The 21,176-nt window shown below is 40.1% G+C and overlaps 4 protein-coding genes across 4 annotated transcripts; all 4 read right to left on the reverse strand.

The window, feature by feature from the left end:
• Positions 1 to 3,189: 3,189 nt before the first annotated feature.
• On the reverse strand, positions 3,190 to 3,825 carry LOC125372487 (acanthoscurrin-1-like). The gene is made up of 2 exons (XM_048382660.1): positions 3,539 to 3,825; positions 3,190 to 3,311 (listed from the first exon to the last, which is right to left on the reverse strand). Exons 1-2 carry the CDS (start codon positions 3,822 to 3,824, stop codon positions 3,289 to 3,291), a joined length of 309 nt encoding a protein of 102 aa, XP_048238617.1. The 5' UTR covers position 3,825; the 3' UTR covers positions 3,190 to 3,288.
• A 2,946-nt stretch (positions 3,826 to 6,771) lies between these two features.
• On the reverse strand, positions 6,772 to 7,841 carry LOC125372488 (acanthoscurrin-1-like). The gene is made up of 3 exons (XM_048382668.1): positions 7,716 to 7,841; positions 7,121 to 7,418; positions 6,772 to 6,893 (listed from the first exon to the last, which is right to left on the reverse strand). The coding sequence occupies exons 2-3, from the start codon at positions 7,407 to 7,409 to the stop codon at positions 6,871 to 6,873; spliced, it is 312 nt and encodes a 103-aa protein (XP_048238625.1). The 5' UTR covers positions 7,410 to 7,418; positions 7,716 to 7,841; the 3' UTR covers positions 6,772 to 6,870.
• Positions 7,842 to 10,677: 2,836 nt separating this feature from the next.
• On the reverse strand, positions 10,678 to 11,700 carry LOC124136968 (acanthoscurrin-1-like). The gene is made up of 3 exons (XM_046503050.1): positions 11,622 to 11,700; positions 11,027 to 11,324; positions 10,678 to 10,799 (listed from the first exon to the last, which is right to left on the reverse strand). The coding sequence occupies exons 2-3, from the start codon at positions 11,313 to 11,315 to the stop codon at positions 10,777 to 10,779; spliced, it is 312 nt and encodes a 103-aa protein (XP_046359006.1). The 5' UTR covers positions 11,316 to 11,324; positions 11,622 to 11,700; the 3' UTR covers positions 10,678 to 10,776.
• A 2,089-nt stretch (positions 11,701 to 13,789) lies between these two features.
• Positions 13,790 to 19,041, reverse strand: LOC124136878 (BTB/POZ domain-containing protein 6-like). Its single transcript, XM_046502902.2, has 3 exons — positions 18,908 to 19,041; positions 16,987 to 17,264; positions 13,790 to 15,061 (listed from the first exon to the last, which is right to left on the reverse strand). The coding sequence occupies exons 2-3, from the start codon at positions 17,250 to 17,252 to the stop codon at positions 13,969 to 13,971; spliced, it is 1,359 nt and encodes a 452-aa protein (XP_046358858.2). The 5' UTR covers positions 17,253 to 17,264; positions 18,908 to 19,041; the 3' UTR covers positions 13,790 to 13,968.
• Positions 19,042 to 21,176: the final 2,135 nt, after the last annotated feature.

A 21,176-nucleotide genomic window follows, 5' to 3' on the forward strand; every position in this document is an offset into this window, starting at 1 on the left:
CACTTTTTTATTTTGTTGCTTTAAGTAGAACTTTATCTGATTTGAAAACTAAAAACACATTTGGAGGATTCAATCAATATTACAAATAGTAATCAGTAAAAGTTTGAAATAGCATTACAGCAACAACTACTGACTAACACTCATAAAACGGCAACGTAAAATACAGCGTTAACAGGGACAGGCTGAATACCCCGTAAAACACAAAACAACTGATACTCACAGAGTGTGTTGATTAGACTGGATCTAAACGTGAAGAGAGGCGACAGCAGTGATAGCTAGTGCTTGAAAACAAGACGCTTATATACACCTGTATTCGGTCCACACCCGGAACTGACTAATTACAAGTATATTATCTAATTCAGCACCAATTTGCAACACCTTTTAAGAATCATTGCTAACAGAATTCCGTTTCCCTATGCCCCCAGGGACTATGTCCAATGCAATGTATGTGTGTAGGTGCGGGCGAATGATTAGGGAAGTAATTACATCACTGACAAATGACCCGTGATGAAATTGCGTCGATATGCGTAGATTCGTGTATAAATACCGATACAGATGAGCATAGCCAGTCTTTTCCTATGTGGTCTGTGAAAAAAACCAATTCTATCACAATGACCCAGTAACGGGTATTGTTATAATTGTAATAATAAAAGACAGTGTGTAATTCATTTCACCTCCTAGATGGTTACTCTATAAAGTAATATCTCTTAAAGGAAAGTCTTCCCAAACATACATGGAGAACAGGTTACCTTCCGAACATGGTGCTTCGATCCATTTTACCACCATTCTTTTTCGACATGTGTATGTATAATATACATGGCTTTCCTAAAAGCTTATAACTTTCCCCATTTCTAGGCATCGGTTTGGGATGGGTCGTTGTTGCTGCGCTGTGGATCCTTATATTTGATATTCGTCTCACCTCTGACATTTAAATAAGGATTCGCTGACTTACATCGTATCTGCTCCTAATCATAAATTACTTAATTCAAAACACAGACTTATTCTCTCTCTCTCTCTCTCTATCTCTCTCTCTCTCTCTCTCTCTCTCTCTCTCTCTCTCTCTCTTTCTTTCTCTCTCTCTCTCTCTCTCTCTCTCTATCTCTCTCTCTGTATATATGTACGCCCTCTGCTAAAACATTCTTGAAACTCTTGAACGACAAGGTGTCACCATATTCTTTTGCATAGCCCATGGTATACTTTTATTAAGAACAATATTGACAAACGCACATTCTACTCATAATTTGATTAAGGCATGCAAGCCCTATATATTTCCTATCACTTCATTTATTTATACTTCACTATCTGGATGATAACTGCAAATGATAATTATATTTAATGTAATGATGCTCCATGTTACGGTCATGAAGAAAAGTCAGTGCAGATTTAATGTTCACATTTCAGCAGTGACTCTTCACGCACGCCTCTAGTAACACGGTTAAAAAACCTGTTGAAACAGTTCCTGTTAAAGAACAGATCTCAATGTATTTCATATGTAGTGTGATCTACAAATGGAACCTGCATTTCATAGAAAGAAATATATCATTGATTACAATGTAACAACATCGGAGCTCTGAAAGGGTCTTCCTATATCATTAATACTGAAAAAGAGGAATGTGCAGTGGGGAGTATGGCTAATCAAGGAGTTGTATGTAAGGTGAGGTGAGGTGATATGGGGTTTAACGTCGCGTCCAAGATTATTGCACTTATATAGCGACGTGCATGCACGTGTATGTGTGTGTGTGGCTGCTTGTACTAGTCCGGACTGATGCCGATTTATAGTGCTAGCCCACTGAGATACCATGCCGCAGTTTAACATGAATACCCGACTCAGACGGAGTATATTGACTCCGAGCCGACCAGTCCTTGTTTTAGCCCCTTAATGCCGAGCGCCAGACAGGGTAACAACAAGTATCATCTTTTAACGTCTTTTGGTATGACGCGGCTGGGGATCGAACCCCGGACCTTCCGCTCTCCGGGCGGACGCTCTACCATTAGACCACGGAGGCGGTCCAGTTGTATGTAAAGAGCATACGGGAAAGGGATAAATGTAGGATGGTAACTAAAGCTACGGAATGGCTTGACTATGCAGCCACGGAATGGTACGACTGTATGGGGGCACATTTCAAACCTTGTGACTGTCCATTCTTGCCATTACCAAAAACCTGTCGAGTCGTTTACTACTTTCCCAAGAAAGCTTAATAATAATCCTTACTTTTACAGATGGCATATAGGTTTAGGTGCTTCTCACGTATAAAGAATGCCGACATTTGCATTTTTGTAAATTTCATCATGGACAGAGAGTGTTGGATACTACAGAAGACTAATGGTAAACATTTGTTTGTGTGTTACCGAAGGCACACGATCAGGTGGCTATTATATATGAATATGTGACTTTGTTATGGAACATTAATTGCCAACTTCTGTTCTTGTTGTTTTCCAGACTACGTGCTTGTCGCTTTGTTTGTTTGTTTCTTTGTGTGTTTGTTTAACGCCGCACTCGACAATATTTCAGCTAAATTACGGCGGTCTGTAAATATTCCAGTCTGGACCAGACAATCCAGTGATTGACACTATGAGCATCGATCTATGCAATCGGGATACAATAACATGCATCAACCAAGTCAGCAAGCCTGACCACCCGATCCCGTTAGTCGCCTCTTACAGCAAGCATGGGTTGCTGAAGACCTATATTCTAAACCGGATGCTCACGGATCCGGGCTGCAGGGACGAAAGTCAACACTGTAAAGTTGATCAATGTCATTGAGGAATATACATATCTGAACCTCCATATTGCATACAAACAACTTTCACGTGCGAATGAATGACACTTTTTTAGAATCCTTCGCTATTTCTGTCAATAACAGGTGCTCGGTGCCACATGCTTGTCGTAAGAGCTGACTTATGAAGGCGACCAGATGTTTATTGTGTGTGACCTGACTGATTGTGCGTCACCGTGCCGCATGGTTTTGTGCCTCTGCCATGGTGTAATTTGACAAAGGCTGACTGTAGCGTTAAACAACACTCTCTCATTCACCCACTCATTCGATCATGCCAGTAAACTAGTATACGCGTTTCTCTTTCATTTTGATGATTTATATCTCACTGTTCCGATACAACTCTCTTAATAACATTTTTTTCCTTTTGTAACATAGCCCCAACACTACTATGAATAAAAAACGTAAGACATTGTTTCAATGATTGTGTTTTATGTGACATATTTCAAACCGGATACAATAAATAATGTACATATTGATGATGCAGATGAATTGTGACACTGGAGCGACAACCTTAGTAGTAGCCATATCCAATACCTGCAACAAAAAGAAGAGGTTTTTGTTTAAGAATATTTTCCGTACAAAGTCATTTCTACGTCTCGTAATAATTTCTATATTCAATATATCGATAGGTTAGTTATGCTGCATGTGTCCAATGAAGGTGCAAAATAAGTTTGGTGTAATTAGCTTACTTATAATCTGTCAAAGTATTAGGTATATGTGAGGGTCAATAATATTCTCGGCATGATTGTATTTGCATTTACCTTTTCCGAAACCTCCGATTCCTCCGTACAGTCCTCCTAGTCCGTGGCCTCCGTATAGACCACCCATTCCGTAGCCTCCGTATAGACCACCCATTCCGTAGCCTCCGTACAGTCCTCCCAAACCGTAACCTCCGTACAGACCTCCCATTCCGAAGCCTCCGTACAGACCACCCATTCCGTAGCCTCCGTACAGACCACCCTTTCCGAAGCCTCCGTGCAGACCATAGCTCACAGGCTCAGCAAAGGCAGCGACAGCCAGACAGGCAACAAGGGCGATAACTTTCATCATTTTGTAAGGCTGAAAAGGAGTTTCTCATTCATTATTCAAGTCTGTAAGAAAATCCGTTTCTGTACCAACTTGTGGTCGCTATTCTACACTTTTTTATTTTGTTGCTTTAAGTAGAACTTTATCTGATTTGAAAACTAAAAACACATTTGGAGGATTCAATCAATATTACAAATAGTAATCAGTAAAAGTTTGAAATAGCATTACAGCAACAACTACTGACTAACACTCATAAAACGGCAACGTAAAATACAGCGTTAACAGGGACAGGCTGAATACCCCGTAAAACACAAAACAACTGATACTCACAGAGTGTGTTGATTAGACTGGATCTAAACGTGAAGAGAGGCGACAGCAGTGATAGCTAGTGCTTGAAAACAAGACGCTTATATACACCTGTATTCGGTCCACACCCGGAACTGACTAATTACAAGTATATTATCTAATTCAGCACCAATTTGCAACACCTTTTAAGAATCATTGCTAACAGAATTCCGTTTCCCTATGCCCCCAGGGACTATGTCCAATGCAATGTATGTGTGTAGGTGCGGGCGAATGATTAGGGAAGTAATTACATCACTGACAAATGACCCGTGATGAAATTGCGTCGATATGCGTAGATTCGTGTATAAATACCGATACAGATGAGCATAGCCAGTCTTTTCCTATGTGGTCTGTGAAAAAAAACAATTCTATCACAATGACCCAGTAACGGGTATTGTTATAATTGTAATAATAAAAGACAGTGTGTAATTCATTTCACCTCCTAGATGGTTACTCTATAAAGTAATATCTCTTAAAGGAAAGTCTTCCCAAACATACATGGAGAACAGGTTACCTTCCGAACATGGTGCTTCGATCCATTTTACCACCATTCTTTTTCGACATGTGTATGTATAATATACATGGCTTTCCTAAAAGCTTAGCCCATGGTATACTTTTATTAAGAACAACATTGACAAACGAACATTCTACTCATAATTTGATTAAGGCATGCAAGCCCTATATATTTCCTATCAATTCATTTATTTATACTTCACTATCTGGATGATAACTGCAAATGATAATTATATTTAATGTAATGATGCTCCATGTTACGGTCATGAAGAAAAGTCAGTGCAGATTTAATGTTCACATTTCAGCAGTGACTCTTCACGCACGCCTCTAGTAACACGGTTAAAAAACCTGTTGAAACAGTTCCTGTTAAAGAACAGATCTCAATGTATTTCATATGTAGTGTGATCTACAAATGGAACCTGCATTTCATAGAAAGAAATATATCATTGATTACAATGTAACAACATCGGAGCTCTGAAAGGGTCTTCCTATATCATTAATACTGAAAAAGAGGAATGTGCAGTGGGGAGTATGGCTAATCAAGGAGTTGTATGTAAGGTGAGGTGAGGTGAGGTGATATGGGGTTTAACGTCGCGTCCAAGATTATTGCACTTATATAGCGACGTGCATGCACGTGTATGTGTGTGTGTGGCTGCTTGTACTAGTCCGGACTGATGCCGATTTATAGTGCTAGCCCACTGAGATACCATGCCGCAGTTTAACATGAATACCCGACTCAGACGGAGTATATTGACTCCGAGCCGACCAGTCCTTGTTTTAGCCCCTTAATGCCGAGCGCCAGACAGGGTAACAACAAGTATCATCTTTTAACGTCTTTTGGTATGACGCGGCTGGGGATCGAACCCCGGACCTTCCGCTCTCCGGGCGGACGCTCTACCATTAGACCACGGAGGCGGTCCAGTTGTATGTAAAGAGCATACGGCAAAGGGATAAATGTAGGATGGTAACTAAAGCTACGGAATGGCTTGACTATGCAGCCACGGAATGGTACGACTGTATGGGGGCACATTTCAAACCTTGTGACTGTCCATTCTTGCCATTACCAAAAACCTGTCGAGTCGTTTACTACTTTCCCAAGAAAGCTTAATAATAATCCTTACTTTTACAGATGGCATATAGGTTTAGGTGCTTCTCACGTATAAAGAATGCCGACATTTGCATTTTTGTAAATTTCATCATGGACAGAGAGTGTTGGATACTACAGAAGACTAATGGTAAACATTTTTTTGTGTGTTACCGAAGGCACACGATCAGGTGGCTATTATATATGAATATGTGACCTTGTTATGGAACATTAATTGCCAACTTCTGTTCTTGTTGTTTTCCAGACTAAGTGCTTGTCGCTTTGTTTGTTTGTTTGTTTGTTTGTTTGTTTGTTTGTTTGTTTAACGCCGCACTCGACAATATTTCAGCTACATTACGGCGGTCTGTAAATATTCCAGTCTGGACCAGACAATCCAGTGATTGACACTATGAGCATCGATCTATGCAATCGGGATACAATAACATGCATCAACCAAGTCAGCAAGCCTGACCACCCGATCCCGTTAGTCGCCTCTTACAGCAAGCATGGGTTGCTGAAGACCTATATTCTAAACCGGATGCTCACGGATCCGGGCTGCAGGGACGAAAGTCAACACTGTAAAGTTGATCAATGTCATTGAGGAATATACATATCTGAACCTCCATATTGCATACAAACAACTTTCACGTGCGAATGAATGACACTTTTTTAGAATCCTACGCTATTTCTGTCAATAACAGGTGCTCGGTGCCACATGCTTGTCGTAAGAGCTGACTTATGAAGGCGACCAGATGTTTATTGTGTGTGACCTGACTGATTGTGCGTCACCGTGCCGCATGGTTTTGTGCCTCTGCCATGGTGTAATTTGACAAAGGCTGACTGTAGCGTCAAACAACACTCTCTCATTCACCCACTCATTCGCTCATGCCAGTAAACTAGTATACGCGTTTCTCTTTCATTTTGATGATTTATATCTCACTGTTCCGATACAACTCTCTTAATAACATTTTTTTCCTTTTGTAACATAGCCCCAACACTACTATGAATAAAAAACGTAAGACATTGTTTCAATGATTGTGTTTTATGTGACATATTTCAAACCGGATACAATAAATAATGTACATATTGATGATGCAGATGAATTGTGACACTGGAGCGACAACCTTAGTAGTAGCCATATCCAATACCTGCAACAAAAAGAAGAGGTTTTTGTTTAAGAATATTTTCCGTACAAAGTCATTTCTACGTCTCGTAATAATTTCTATATTCAATATATCGATAGGTTAGTTATGCTGCATGTGTCCAATGAAGGTGCAAAATAAGTTTGGTGTAATTAGCTTACTTATAATCTGTCAAAGTATTAGGTATATGTGAGGGTCAATAATATTCTCGGCATGATTGTATTTGCATTTACCTTTTCCGAAACCTCCGATTCCTCCGTACAGTCCTCCTAGTCCGTGGCCTCCGTATAGACCACCCATTCCGTAGCCTCCGTATAGACCACCCATTCCGTAGCCTCCGTACAGTCCTCCCAAACCGTAACCTCCGTACAGACCTCCCATTCCGAAGCCTCCGTACAGACCACCCATTCCGTAGCCTCCGTACAGACCACCCTTTCCGAAGCCTCCGTGCAGACCATAGCTCACAGGCTCAGCAAAGGCAGCGACAGCCAGACAGGCAACAAGGGCGATAACTTTCATCATTTTGGAAGGCTGAAAAGGAGTTTTTCATTCATTATGCAAGTCTGTAAGAAAATCCGTTTCTGTACCAACTTGTGGTCGCTATTCTACACTTTTTTATTTTGTTGCTTTAAGTAGAACTTTATCTGATTTGAAAACTAAAAACACATTTGGAGGATTCAATCAATATTACAAATAGTAATCAGTAAAAGTTTGAAATAGCATTACAGCAACAACTACTGACTAACACTCATAAAACGGCAACGTAAAATACAGCGTTAACAGGGACAGGCTGAATACCCCGTAAAACACAAAACAACTGATACTCACAGAGTGTGTTGATTAGACTGGATCTAAACGTGAAGAGAGGCGACAGCAGTGATAGCTAGTGCTTGAAAACAAGACGCTTATATACACCTGTATTCGGTCCACACCCGGAACTGACTAATTACAAGTATATTATCTAATTCAGCACCAATTTGCAACACCTTTTAAGAATCATTGCTAACAGAATTCCGTTTCCCTATGCCCCCAGGGACTATGTCCAATGCAATGTATGTGTGTAGGTGCGGGCGAATGATTAGGGAAGTAATTACATCACTGACAAATGACCCGTGATGAAATTGCGTCGATATGCGTAGATTCGTGTATAAATACCGATACAGATGAGCATAGCCAGTCTTTTCCTATGTGGTCTTTGAAAAAAACCCAATTCTATCACAATGACCCAGTAACGGGTATTGTTATAATTGTAATAATAAAAGACAGTGTGTAATTCATTTCACCTCCTAGATGGTTACTCTATAAAGTAATATCTCTTAAAGGAAAGTCTTCCCAAACATACATGGAGAGCAGGTTACCTTCCGAACATGGTGCTTCGATCCATTTTACCACCATTCTTTTTCGACATGTGTATGTATAATATACATGGCTTTCCTAAAAGCTTATAACTTTCCCCATTTCTAGGCATCGGTTTGGGATGGGTCGTTGTTGCTGCGCTGTGGATCCTTATATTTGATATTCATCTCATCTCTGACATTTAAATAAGGATTCGCTGACTTACATCGTATCTGCTCCTAATCATAAATTACTTAATTCAAAACACAGACTTATTCTCTCTCTCTCTCTCTCTCTCTCTCTCTCTCTCTCTCTCTCTCTCTCTCTCTCTCTCTATCTCTCTCTCTCTCTCTCTCTCTCTTTCTCTGTATATATGTACGCCCTCTGCTAAAACATTCTTGAAACTCTTGAACGACAAGGTGTCATCATATACTTTTGCATAGCCCATGGTATACTTTTATTAAGAACAACATTGACAAACGAACATTCTACTCATAATTTGATTAAGGCATGCAAGCCCTATATATTTCCTATCAATTCATTTATTTATACTTCACTATCTGGATGATAACTGCAAATGATAATTATATTTAATGTAATGATGCTCCATGTTACGGTCATGAAGAAAAGTCAGTGCAGATTTAATGTTCACATTTCAGCAGTGACTCTTCACGCACGCCTCTAGTAACACGGTTAAAAAACCTGTTGAAACAGTTCCTGTTAAAGAACAGATCTCAATGTATTTCATATGTAGTGTGATCTACAAATGGAACCTGCATTTCATAGAAAGAAATATATCATTGATTACAATGTAACAACATCGGAGCTCTGAAAGGGTCTTCCTATATCATTAATACTGAAAAAGAGGAATGTGCAGTGGGGAGTATGGCTAATCAAGGAGTTGTATGTAAGGTGAGGTGAGGTGATATGGGGTTTAACGTCGCGTCCAAGATTATTGCACTTATATAGCGACGTGCATGCACGTGTATGTGTGTGTGTGGCTGCTTGTACTAGTCCGGACTGATGCCGATTTATAGTGCTAGCCCACTGAGATACCATGCCGCAGTTTAACATGAATACCCGACTCAGACGGAGTATATTGACTCCGAGCCGACCAGTCCTTGTTTTAGCCCCTTAATGCCGAGCGCCAGACAGGGTAACAACAAGTATCATCTTTTAACGTCTTTTGGTATGACGCGGCTGGGGATCGAACCCCGGACCTTCCGCTCTCCGGGCGGACGCTCTACCATTAGACCACGGAGGCGGTCCAGTTGTATGTAAAGAGCATACGGGAAAGGGATAAATGTAGGATGGTAACTAAAGCTACGGAATGGCTTGACTATGCAGCCACGGAATGGTACGACTGTATGGGGGCACATTTCAAACCTTGTGACTGTCCATTCTTGCCATTACCAAAAACCTGTCGAGTCGTTTACTACTTTCCCAAGAAAGCTTAATAATAATCCTTACTTTTACAGATGGCATATAGGTTTAGGTGCTTCTCACGTATAAAGAATGCCGACATTTGCATTTTTGTAAATTTCATCATGGACAGAGAGTGTTGGATACTACAGAAGACTAATGGTAAACATTTGTTTGTGTGTTACCGAAGGCACACGATCAGGTGGCTATTATATATGAATATGTGACCTTGTTATGGAACATTAATTGCCAACTTCTGTTCTTGTTGTTTTCCAGACTAAGTGCTTGTCGCTTTGTTTGTTTGTTTGTTTGTTTGTTTGTTTGTTTGTTTAACGCCGCACTCGACAATATTTCAGCTAAATTACGGCGGTCTGTAAATATTCCAGTCTGGACCAGACAATCCAGTGATTGACACTATGAGCATCGATCTATGCAATCGGGATACAATAACATGCATCAACCAAGTCAGCAAGCCTGACCACCCGATCCCGTTAGTCGCCTCTTACAGCAAGCATGGGTTGCTGAAGACCTATATTCTAAACCGGATGCTCACGGATCCGGGCTGCAGGGACGAAAGTCAACACTGTAAAGTTGATCAATGTCATTGAGGAATATACATATCTGAACCTCCATATTGCATACAAACAACTTTCACGTGCGAATGAATGACACTTTTTTAGAATCCTACGCTATTTCTGTCAATAACAGGTGCTCGGTGCCACATGCTTGTCGTAAGAGCTGACTTATGAAGGCGACCAGATGTTTATTGTGTGTGACCTGACTGATTGTGCGTCACCGTGCCGCATGGTTTTGTGCCTCTGCCATGGTGTAATTTGACAAAGGCTGACTGTAGCGTCAAACAACACTCTCTCATTCACCCACTCATTCGCTCATGCCAGTAAACTAGTATACGCGTTTCTCTTTCATTTTGATGATTTATATCTCACTGTTCCGATACAACTCTCTTAATAACATTTTTTTCCTTTTGTAACATAGCCCCAACACTACTATGAATAAAAAACGTAAGACATTGTTTCAATGATTGTGTTTTATGTGACATATTTCAAACCGGATACAATAAATAATGTACATATTGATGATGCAGATGAATTGTGACACTGGAGCGACAACCTTAGTAGTAGCCATATCCAATACCTGCAACAAAAAGAAGAGGTTTTTGTTTAAGAATATTTTCCGTACAAAGTCATTTCTACGTCTCGTAATAATTTCTATATTCAATATATCGATAGGTTAGTTATGCTGCATGTGTCCAATGAAGGTGCAAAATAAGTTTGGTGTAATTAGCTTACTTATAATCTGTCAAAGTATTAGGTATATGTGAGGGTCAATAATATTCTCGGCATGATTGTATTTGCATTTACCTTTTCCGAAACCTCCGATTCCTCCGTACAGTCCTCCTAGTCCGTGGCCTCCGTATAGACCACCCATTCCGTAGCCTCCGTATAGACCACCCATTCCGTAGCCTCCGTACAGTCCTCCCAAACCGTAACCTCCGTACAGACCTCCCATTCCGAAGCCTCCGTACAGACCACCCATTCCGTAGCCTCCGTACAGACCACCCTTTCCGAAGCCTCCGTGCAGACCATAGCTCACAGGCTCAGCAAAGGCAGCGACAGCCAGACAGGCAACAAGGGCGATAACTTTCATCATTTTGGAAGGCTGAAAAGGAGTTTTTCATTCATTATTCAAGTCTGTAAGAAAATCCGTTTCTGTACCAACTTGTGGTCGCTATTCTACACTTTTTTATTTTGTTGCTTAAAGTAGAACTTTATCTGATTTGAAAACTACAAACACATTTGGAGGATTCAATCAATATTACAAATAGAAATCAGTAAAAGTTTGAAATAGCATTACAGCAACAACTACTGACTAACACTCATAAAACGGCAACGTAAAATACAGCGTTAACAGGGACAGGCTGAATACCCCGTAAAACACAAAACAACTGATACTCACAGAGTGTGTTGATTAGACTGGATCTAAACGTGAAGAGAGGCGACAGCAGTGATAGCTGGTGCTTGAAAACAAGACGCTTATATACACCTGTATTCGGTCCAAACCCGGAACTGACTAATTACAAGTATATTATCTAATGCAGCACCAATTTGCAACACCTTTTAAGAATCATTGCTAACAGAATTCCGTTTCCCTATGCCCCCAGGGACTATAGAATGTAATTGGTTGCTTGTTCCTTGATTTCATTGATAGATTGAGGACGCATGTTCAATAATGATTGTACAAGCTATGATTTGATTATATTGTGTTAGGTTTGGATAGTTATATAACTATGTCTACCCAGTGATAATGAAAGGCTAAATATGTTTCAGTATATACTCCTGAACTGCTTATCCAAAATTGTGATGTTTGTCTACACAGATAAATTGCAATGGGTTCCATTTGGTAAAGAACTGTGGTCGGTGTGTTGAGTATCCTGTGGCTGGACATAGAGCTTGGGTTTCGGGCTACCCATAGTTTGTTTACTCTTTGCATGTACATGACGTTCCACTGAAATATTTGTCACTGGTTGTGACCTGGCTGTCTGTGTGTCATCGTACCATCGCGACTAAGTTTATTGGCATTTACCCCTTCCGACAACAAAAATATATCAGAATAAAAATTATCAGAAAATGTAACTGGTCACGGTTTAGAATGTTAAAAATGGCTTACTGACCATATTTCAACGACTCCATGGTTTCATATCATGTACTCTTTTAATTCAGTGTTCATGATGATGAGACCGCCTCCGTGGTCTTGTGGTAATGCGTCTGCCCGAAGAGCGGAAGGTCCGGGGTTCGATGCCCGGCCGCGTCATACCAAAAGACGTTAAAAGATGGTACTTGTTGTTACCCTGTCTGGCGCTCGGCAAAAGGACATAAAACAAGGACTGGTCGTCTCGGAGTCAGTGTACCGTGTCTTAGTGGGGTATTCATGTTAAACTGCGGCATGGTATCTCAGTGGGCTACCACTATAAATCGGCATTAGTCCGGACTAGTACAAGCAGCCACACACACACACACGTGCATGCACGTCGCTATTTTAGTATAACAATCTTGGACCCGACGTTAAACCCAATTTCACCTCACCTCACCTCACCTCACCATGATGATGAGTCTATTACGAGCAACAAAGCACTGGTTCCAAAATTACACGTTCAATGTAGAGAATGGTATACTGAATAAAATACAAATATCCTCGTACATAAACAGGTTAACATATTGATGTTAATAAAGATGTCATTGTTATTTCCACATGAAGTTAGTTCGTCACCAATGACAGTGAAAGCAAGAAGCTCCGTTATTGCCAAGTGGTGTTCAACAATACAGGTGAGTGGAATTTTTCTGTCAACTAAGTTACGACAATATAGATACCGCCAAGGTAGAAAATACCTTACACGCCTACAGTAACTGGTACAGTAAGAAAGGTTTGGTAAATATCAGTGAAGGATATATATTTAGACTACTTCAAAGTCAAGCCAACACATTCATTTGCTTGCCCGTTTACTGAATAGCGGAGATAGCCTAGTCGGTCAAGGTGCGACTATTCACTCTGCAGAGTAGCCTCCCTCAGGCGTTCCAGAATCTTGTGGTCATGGTTTCCAAACCCAGATTGGTCCTGATTCTGAGTTTGCTTCACAAAAGAGCCCAAAATCTCGGACCTGCACAACTTTGCGCTTTCATCCACGCTGTGTTTCATTGAAAGATAACTGAAATAGTATTGATAATAATTGTTCATAGTAACTTTAAACAAAACTTACTCATTCGGGTTTACAGGGGAACATAGAAGGGACGCGGTTCCAGATCTGCATGTTTTCGGATAATTTCCATAAACGGAAGCTTCTATAATACCACTTAGCGGCCGGTTTTCAATTGTCTAGTTTGCATAGAAAATTAGCGATTTGATAACATTAAATAATGATCCAATTCGCAGCCATTATCAAAAAAGAAGGTTCGCTTATATAATAACAATTACCTCATATATTACATGCAAATTTATTAATATATTTACTGTGACTACATTAAACGACAAAACCAAATGGTAGGAATTTGGCAATTTCACTAGACTAGTACGATATTAATCTCACAATGACATAACACTTATCATTGGATTGGCAAGACGCGTATAGAAACAGTATAAAATATTTATTGCACTTGGTACAATTCAGTGATAAATATACAGAAATGTGACACTATGGAGACAAGTGCGTCAGGAATTGCATAATCGTACGAAAAAGCTGAGGTGTAGTAGATGAACTGCGAACTATGAGCAGGTGGCAGCTGGCAGTGAACAGTGCGGCAGTGTTCTTTCACAAACAACTGTAGATGAGACCTGGAATCTGTCCGTGTTCCACGTCTGTACTGTTCTTGCTCTTTGAGGATGAATTAAACGTCCAGCAGACTTCGTCTTTGACGCATGTAGATCGTCCCCTGCACCCCCTTCTAGAATCAGGCCCGCAAACATTCAACACAATTGTATATTTCAAATCCTTGGTCAAATGCAATGGGGTCTCAAAAAGCACGTCCATGAAGTGCTCTTGGGCGCTGACCAAAACTGTTTTCTCCACATAAGACCCCTCCAATACATTCCCGCCTTTGAAAAACGTATGGGACAGATAATCTTGTCGTAGATCCTCTTCAATACTGCATTCGACTGAATACGAAATAATGCGGTTTGCATCTGGGGTTGGGAAAGCTCCATATAGCATGACACCCAGCAGTTCCACTGGCGTGTCGCACGAGAATGATATGGCGTCACTCCGTTTCTCATTGAATGTCCACGAAAGAGATTCCTCTGTCTTCAAAAACCGGTTTACTCTGGTTGGAAGCTGTTTACGAGGTCGTGCCGACATAGATGATGCGGTACATTCATCAATGTCAATTCTAGTGTCAAAGAAAGGTCGTAGTAGACTAAGCCAGTCTTTATCTAATATTCCTATGCACAGTTCAAACGACTTCAGTCCAATCAGTGGAAATCGCACGTAGTTGATAGAATCTCCTAACACATCACATTTTGAATCAGGAGTTATCTCCCTTCCCTGTCTCACGCATTCAGCCTCCGACCACCAGAGGACAGCACAAAACACGCTCATTTCGTCTGCTCGCAAATCGTCTGATTCGAGTATTCTGTTGAGACATTGTCTTGACATTTCCTTAAAGCTTAAAGACTTGAAGACGTCCAGAGCGTTGACAGTGATGACTCGTAGTGCCGTGCCAGCAAGGTCTTCCTCATTGTAGAGATGCGCTTGTTCTAAGATGTCACACGCATTGTCGGCATTGAGGGCGGAGTCTAAGAAACTCACACATTTTTCACTAAGGGACTTCACGGAGTACTTCTTCGCAGCATACAATAAACCGGTAACGCTGTCGGTGGTCAATTCCACGCTGTTGGTGTACAGGTACCTGAAAGGAGACAGGACATTGTATTCATTGACCACGGATATGCTTAAAATTGAGTGAGTGAGTTGGGTTTAACGCCCCTTTAACAGTCTTCCAGTTATATCACGGCGTGTTAGCTTAATGTGTGAGGAAAGCCCGAAGTGATGTAGGTCTCGGACGTTTACCACTTCGGTGAAACCCACGAGCACGGGTATGGTGCTGACAAACCTAGAAACATAATTGGGGCGAACCGGGATTCGAACCCACAATCATAGGTTTCTGGCGTGCCCAAGGGACGCAACTCTGCACAGCGAATCGCGGCGCCTTAGACAACTGGGCCACCCGTGCCCCCGGATATGCTTAAAAGTACCCCAATTTGTTATATATAACATTGAGAGGGTAAGTTTGTTTAACGCCGCTTTTAAAAGTATTTCAGTTATATCACAGCGTGTTAGCTTCATTTAGGGAGGAAAGCTCGAAGCCATACGGACGTTTACTACATCAGGTATGGTGCTGACAAACCTAGAAACATGATCAGGACGAACCGAGATTTGAACCTACAATCACAGATTCCTGGCGTTTCTTAGGGAGTTATATAAAAGTACGAGTAAAGTAGTGTGGTTTTACGACGATTTATTCAGTTTACATTCCAGTCATAAACGACAGAGATATAATAAATGAATTCACACGTTTTCCCCATGTTGAGAATCGAACCTGAGTTTTCGGCGTGACGACGAACACTTGACCACACGTCGCCGTCAATAGCTAACATACACTGCATTGGTAGTAAACTCAAAGATGTGCGTTTAAAATCTAATATTAGCAATTACGCGTCAACTCTCTAAAACAGCCTTGTTTCTCTTCAGAGGATACAGGGGATAATATCGGGTGAGTTCGGTTCAACGTCGCCTCGAACGGTTTTTTAGTTATCATTCCTTTTAGCACATGTTGAGGACGAACATAAATAAATATTATTACAGATTCATAATCACGTCTACGTGTAAGCTACGAATCTCTGTTCGCATATATTAATCATCTATCACATTAGTATCAGTATAAGCCTTAATTATCTAAATATATTCTGAAATACCTATATTATTATCGGTCGTCAGAAAAAGGATCAGCTTCAAAAATGAGTGCCACAGACTTCGGAACCAAACTCTAAACCCCAAAACATCCAAAGACATTGCCCACCACTGTCGTCTTCCTTGGTTACCCCCTTTAATGTTGACTGTCATGTTACACCTAAAGTACTCACGGAAATGAAAAAAAACTGTTTTTTCGACCTCAGATCTTAAATAAATGCAGTTAATATACAAAATATGTAAATATTCAAACAACTAAATTAGTACTAATTGGGCCGTGGCACAAATACAGCGTATCAAATGTTTTTATGCCTTTTTACACGTAAATGTGTGTAAAAATGTGAATATAACAGACTATTGTGAAACAGGGCATAACCAGGTGTAAGTGGATCAAGGTGACCTATGACACCTTGACGACAGGTGAGAACAGGTGCATAATGCCTATAGTCTGTTTCTGCTATGTCAATTTGGACTTAGTTTTATTTTTTAATGTTGAAAGTGCCGACAAATTACCTCCTGTAAAGTACATTTTGTATTGTTCACTGAGATCAAACTAGCAAATCCAGACTAGTACTTTTCGAGTTGTTTTGTTATTTCGTATTTACAGCTACGTAACACTTTGTGTCGATTTTTAAATTGAGAAAAACAGGGGTTTTTTATTTCCGTGAGTACTTTAGTTTTTCATTTGTCATATCCAGTCATTACCGTCACTCGATACCTCTTTGTATTTCTTACAATGAGTGAAGCCTATTCCTGGTGTCCCTCAATGTGATATTGCTGGAACATTGCGCTGAACGCGGTGTAAAACCGCACAAATTCATTCTTTGTATTTTTCGTTTAGGTTATTCACAAACAGCATCATACCTTAAGAAACTGTGAAACACATCCGAGTCAATTTCTGGAATCTCAACTTCAGCTTTCTCCGCCAGGGGACCATAAAACATGGAAAAAAACACAGAACTCCTGCTGACCAGAATGTACTTGTGCGCCATTATTATCTCCCTTTTAAGACCAACGCGGAAACTGACGTCACAAGCAATCTTGTGTGTCAACATCGTCAAATTCGTCTCAGCAAAGTCAGTGGCAGACTGCCAGTCTTGAGGGTCACTCACTGTGTAGGTCTTCGCCATTGTCTGCTCAATCTGAAAACCAAACACATAGATCTATTGAGTACATTACCAACTGGGTGTATAAGCCTGTATGCTGTAGAGCTGCAGAGCCATTCAGAACACCTGCGTCATGGTAATTCTCGACTTCCATTAATAGGGTTTACATATTAATGTAACTCACGTACATTCTCATCACACACCTGAATGTCCTGAATGATTAACATATAAATGGTTGGCCATAATGTGCCTTTATCTGCAATATTGTCATAATCAATTCAACTTTGTTATTGTTTAATACGGGTCTTCGTTATTTATATAACCTACATTATATTGACCTCTGGATGATCGGGAGACACGGATAAATCTTCATCGGGAACCTAGACAAAACTGGAACTATATGTCACCTCATTTAGAACATAAGTCTTGGTAGTTTTCTTCTGTTTGGGTTTGTTTTGTTTTTTGGTTTAACGCCGCAATCAGCAATATTCCAGCAATGACACGGCGGTCTGTAAATAATCGAGTCTGGACCAGGTAATCCAGAGATTGACATCCTGAGCATCAATCTACACAATTGGGATACGATGACATGCATGAACCAAGTCAGCGAGCCTGATCAGCCGATCCCTTTTGTCGCCTCTTACCACAGGCATAGTCGCTTTTTACACAGCAAGCATGACCTATTCTACCCCGGATCTTCACGGGTCTCTTGGTTGTTTGAACAGTAGTTAGTTTGATAATGTACTAACTGAAGTTAGTAACTATAATAGAGCTGTATGGTATCTCAGTGGACTTGCACTATAACATTGGCATTAGTCTGGACCAGTACAAGCACACACACACACACACACACACACACACACACACACACACACACACACACACACATTGTAAGTGCTATAATCTTATCTCTCCTAATTAAGAGTTCACACTGATGAAAATGAAAAACTCTTACATCTTACATCGTTAATAAAGATGATTGCACTAATAGTTTGTATTGTATCGATTATTAAACACATACATGACACTGTGCAGGCCTAGTGATCTGAAGCTACATTGACCAAAAGGCATATAAAATATTATCAAAAGATATCTGCCATGTATCCAAGGCAGATTTGTTAATGTCTGTCGCGATACCTGCACGTATTTCACAGAAAACACGCTATAATATACATTTATTTCAAATCGGGAAATTTTGTCTAACGCTCATATTTGTCAATAAGAGAAATGGAGTGGTTTTAAGTTGGTGATTCTTTTATCGAGTCTGGACCAGACAATCAAGTGATTGACATCATGAGCATCGATCCACGCAATTTGGATAAGATGACATGCATCAACCAAGTCAGCGAGACTGACCACCTGATCCCGTTAGTCGCCTCTTACGACAAGCACAGTCACCTCATGTGATGCTGAAGACCTATTCTACCCTGCATCTTCACGGGCCTTATCGCCGCTGTGAAGGGTATTTCAGTTACACCTATTCATGTGTATTAGCACATCAACTTGATGTGATAATCCCACATACGGGCACACAATAAACGCTTCATCAGTTGTTTGTTGTGTATTCACCACGTTCTATAATAGCCAATATAATTAAGGGGTCTGCGAATCAATCCAAATGATATCACTCATTTTCACTGTGTATCAGTTACGTACACGAGATAATTACACGTACTAACCTTTATAATTCTCCTGTCTACTAGTGATTCAATCCAACATCAATTTGTTCTTCGCTTGTCTTCATCTCTTATCGACAGCGGCGTAACTGTCAACAACTGTGCCTTACTGCATGTACAGTCTCTACTTCCTACTATAAAGGTCAAGGCTGATTGCATCAGCCAACCGGTATGTGTGGAACCGAAACCGGTTTGTTTATTCTCAGTTGTACGAAATATCAGTGAAGACTTGCGTTTGACGACGTGACTGCGGACATGTCCGGCTACTGTCAGTTAACTTTAACGTCTAGTCTATTCTAGATAGTTACGTCACTGGGATTGGGATGTAGATGAGTGTGACTACATGTACATGGCATAGTGCACGGAGGTTGTAAGATTGAGATTACAGATGTAGCATAGAGTGGGGTTTTCACAACAAGACAATTATAATATAACATAGAGCAGGCGTGTGATAGGCGTTTATTATACAACATAGAGCTGGTTATAAGGGTGTTTGTTATATAACATTGAGCTGCAGCTCAAATTTTGTAAATCCATATTAGGTGTCAACAAAACAACACATAACTGGGCAAGCCGAGCTGAACTAGGACTCTACCCCCTTATCTACACAGTATTAATCAAAATAGCAAATTTTTATCACCATGTCTGTTCTTCCAAAAACATAATACTTCAGAACGCTTTTACAGAAAGTACATATTTGGTGAAAAAACGATTAGGATGGGTTTACCAGCTAAATATATTCTTAGGAAAACACAATTTGAGTATTTCAGCTTTGCTTTCACCAATATTCAAAGAGACAATCAAATCTAAATTCAACTCCCTCTTCAAGGAATCTCTTCAAGATGTAAATACAACAAGAGGCACAGGAAACAAACTTAGGACATATAGGCTAGTTAAAAATGAAATAAAATTAGAACCCTATCTCAGCAACTGTAAAGTAAAAAAATATCGAGTTCACTTTTCTAAACTAAGATTAAGTAACCATAAATTAAATATTGAACTTGGAAGACACACAAAGCCACCAACCCCACTACATCAGAGGCTATGCTCTACATGTTCAATCATTGATAACGAAAAACATTACTTACTTCATTGTATTAAACACACTCGAGAAAGAAATATACTATTTGAAAAACTATCCAGACAAAATGTAAATGTAAATGTCCATAGTCATGAAGACAAATTATTTCAATACATCCTGTCAAATAATGAAGCAGTCAATATCAACTGCATTTGTTTCCACATCTATAATTTCAAACAATAAATACCCCCTCATAATCAACCGTCGACATTTTATGTATAAAATATGTAATATTGATTATTTTGTTTTGTATGTGTCTACAGAAATGTAGATTATGTTTGTCTGTATATATGTATATATAAATCATAATGTCTTGTCTTTTAAAATTGCATCTGTCCCGTAATGGAACGTTTCTGCAATAAATATTATCTTATCTTATCTTATCTTGAGCTGTTATAAGGGGTGTTTATTACACAACATTGAGTTGGTTATAAGGGGTGTTTATTACACAACATTGGGCTGGTTATAAGGGGTGTTTATTGCACCCCTTAGAGCTCGTTATAAGGGGTGTTTATTAAATAAAATCGAGCTGTTATAAGGGGTGTTTATTACACAACATTGGGCTGGTTATAAGGGGGTGTTTATTATATAACATTGATCTGGTTATAAGGGGTGTTTATTACACAACATTGGGCTGGTTATAAGGGGTATTTATTGCACCTCTTAGAGCTGGTTATAGGGGGTGTTTATTATACAACATAGAGCTGGTTTTAGGGTGTTTAGTATACAACATAGAGCTGGTTATAAGGGGTGTTTATTACACAACATTGAGTTGGTTATAATGGGTCTTTATTATATAACATTGATCTGGTTATAAGGAGTGTTTATTATACAACATTGGGCTGGTTATAAGGGATGTTTATTATATAACATTGATCTGGTTATAAGGGGTGTTTATTACACAAAATTTGGCTGGTTATAAGGGGTGTTTATTATACAACATTGAGCTGGTTTGAAGAGTGTTTATTATACAACATAGAGCTGGTTGTAAGTGGTGTTTATAACACAACATAGAGCTGGTTATAAGGACCGCCTCCGTGGTCTAGTGGTAGAGCGTCCGCCCGGATAGCGGAAGGTCGGGGGTTCGATACCAAAGGCGTTAAAAGATGGTACTTGTTGTTACCCTGTCTGGCGCTTGGCAGTAAGGGACTGAAACAAGGACTGGTCGGCTCGGAGTCAGCATACTGTGTC

The sequence above is a fragment of the Haliotis rufescens genome, unplaced genomic scaffold, assembly GCF_023055435.1.
Source record: "Haliotis rufescens isolate VD_foot unplaced genomic scaffold, xgHalRufe1.0.p SCAF_1, whole genome shotgun sequence".
NCBI classification, from domain to species: domain Eukaryota; kingdom Metazoa; phylum Mollusca; class Gastropoda; order Lepetellida; family Haliotidae; genus Haliotis; species Haliotis rufescens.

Excerpts from the sequence above, each read along its gene's own strand:
- LOC124136878 (XM_046502902.2), bottom strand. The coding sequence starts at position 17,252 with ATGGCGAAGACCTACACAGTGAGTGACCCTCAAGACTGGCAGTCTGCC. Across the intron at positions 15,062-16,986 it reads GTGTTTCACAGTTTCTTAAG|GTACCTGTACACCAACAGCG; the intron begins GTATGATGCTGT and ends GTCTCCTTTCAG.
- LOC125372487 (XM_048382660.1), bottom strand. The coding sequence starts at position 3,824 with ATGAAAGTTATCGCCCTTGTTGCCTGTCTGGCTGTCGCTGCCTTTGCT. Across the intron at positions 3,312-3,538 it reads AATCGGAGGTTTCGGAAAAG|GTATTGGATATGGCTACTAC; the intron begins GTAAATGCAAAT and ends TTTTTGTTGCAG.
- LOC125372488 (XM_048382668.1), bottom strand. The coding sequence starts at position 7,409 with ATGATGAAAGTTATCGCCCTTGTTGCCTGTCTGGCTGTCGCTGCCTTT. Across the intron at positions 6,894-7,120 it reads AATCGGAGGTTTCGGAAAAG|GTATTGGATATGGCTACTAC; the intron begins GTAAATGCAAAT and ends TTTTTGTTGCAG.
- LOC124136968 (XM_046503050.1), bottom strand. The coding sequence starts at position 11,315 with ATGATGAAAGTTATCGCCCTTGTTGCCTGTCTGGCTGTCGCTGCCTTT. Across the intron at positions 10,800-11,026 it reads AATCGGAGGTTTCGGAAAAG|GTATTGGATATGGCTACTAC; the intron begins GTAAATGCAAAT and ends TTTTTGTTGCAG.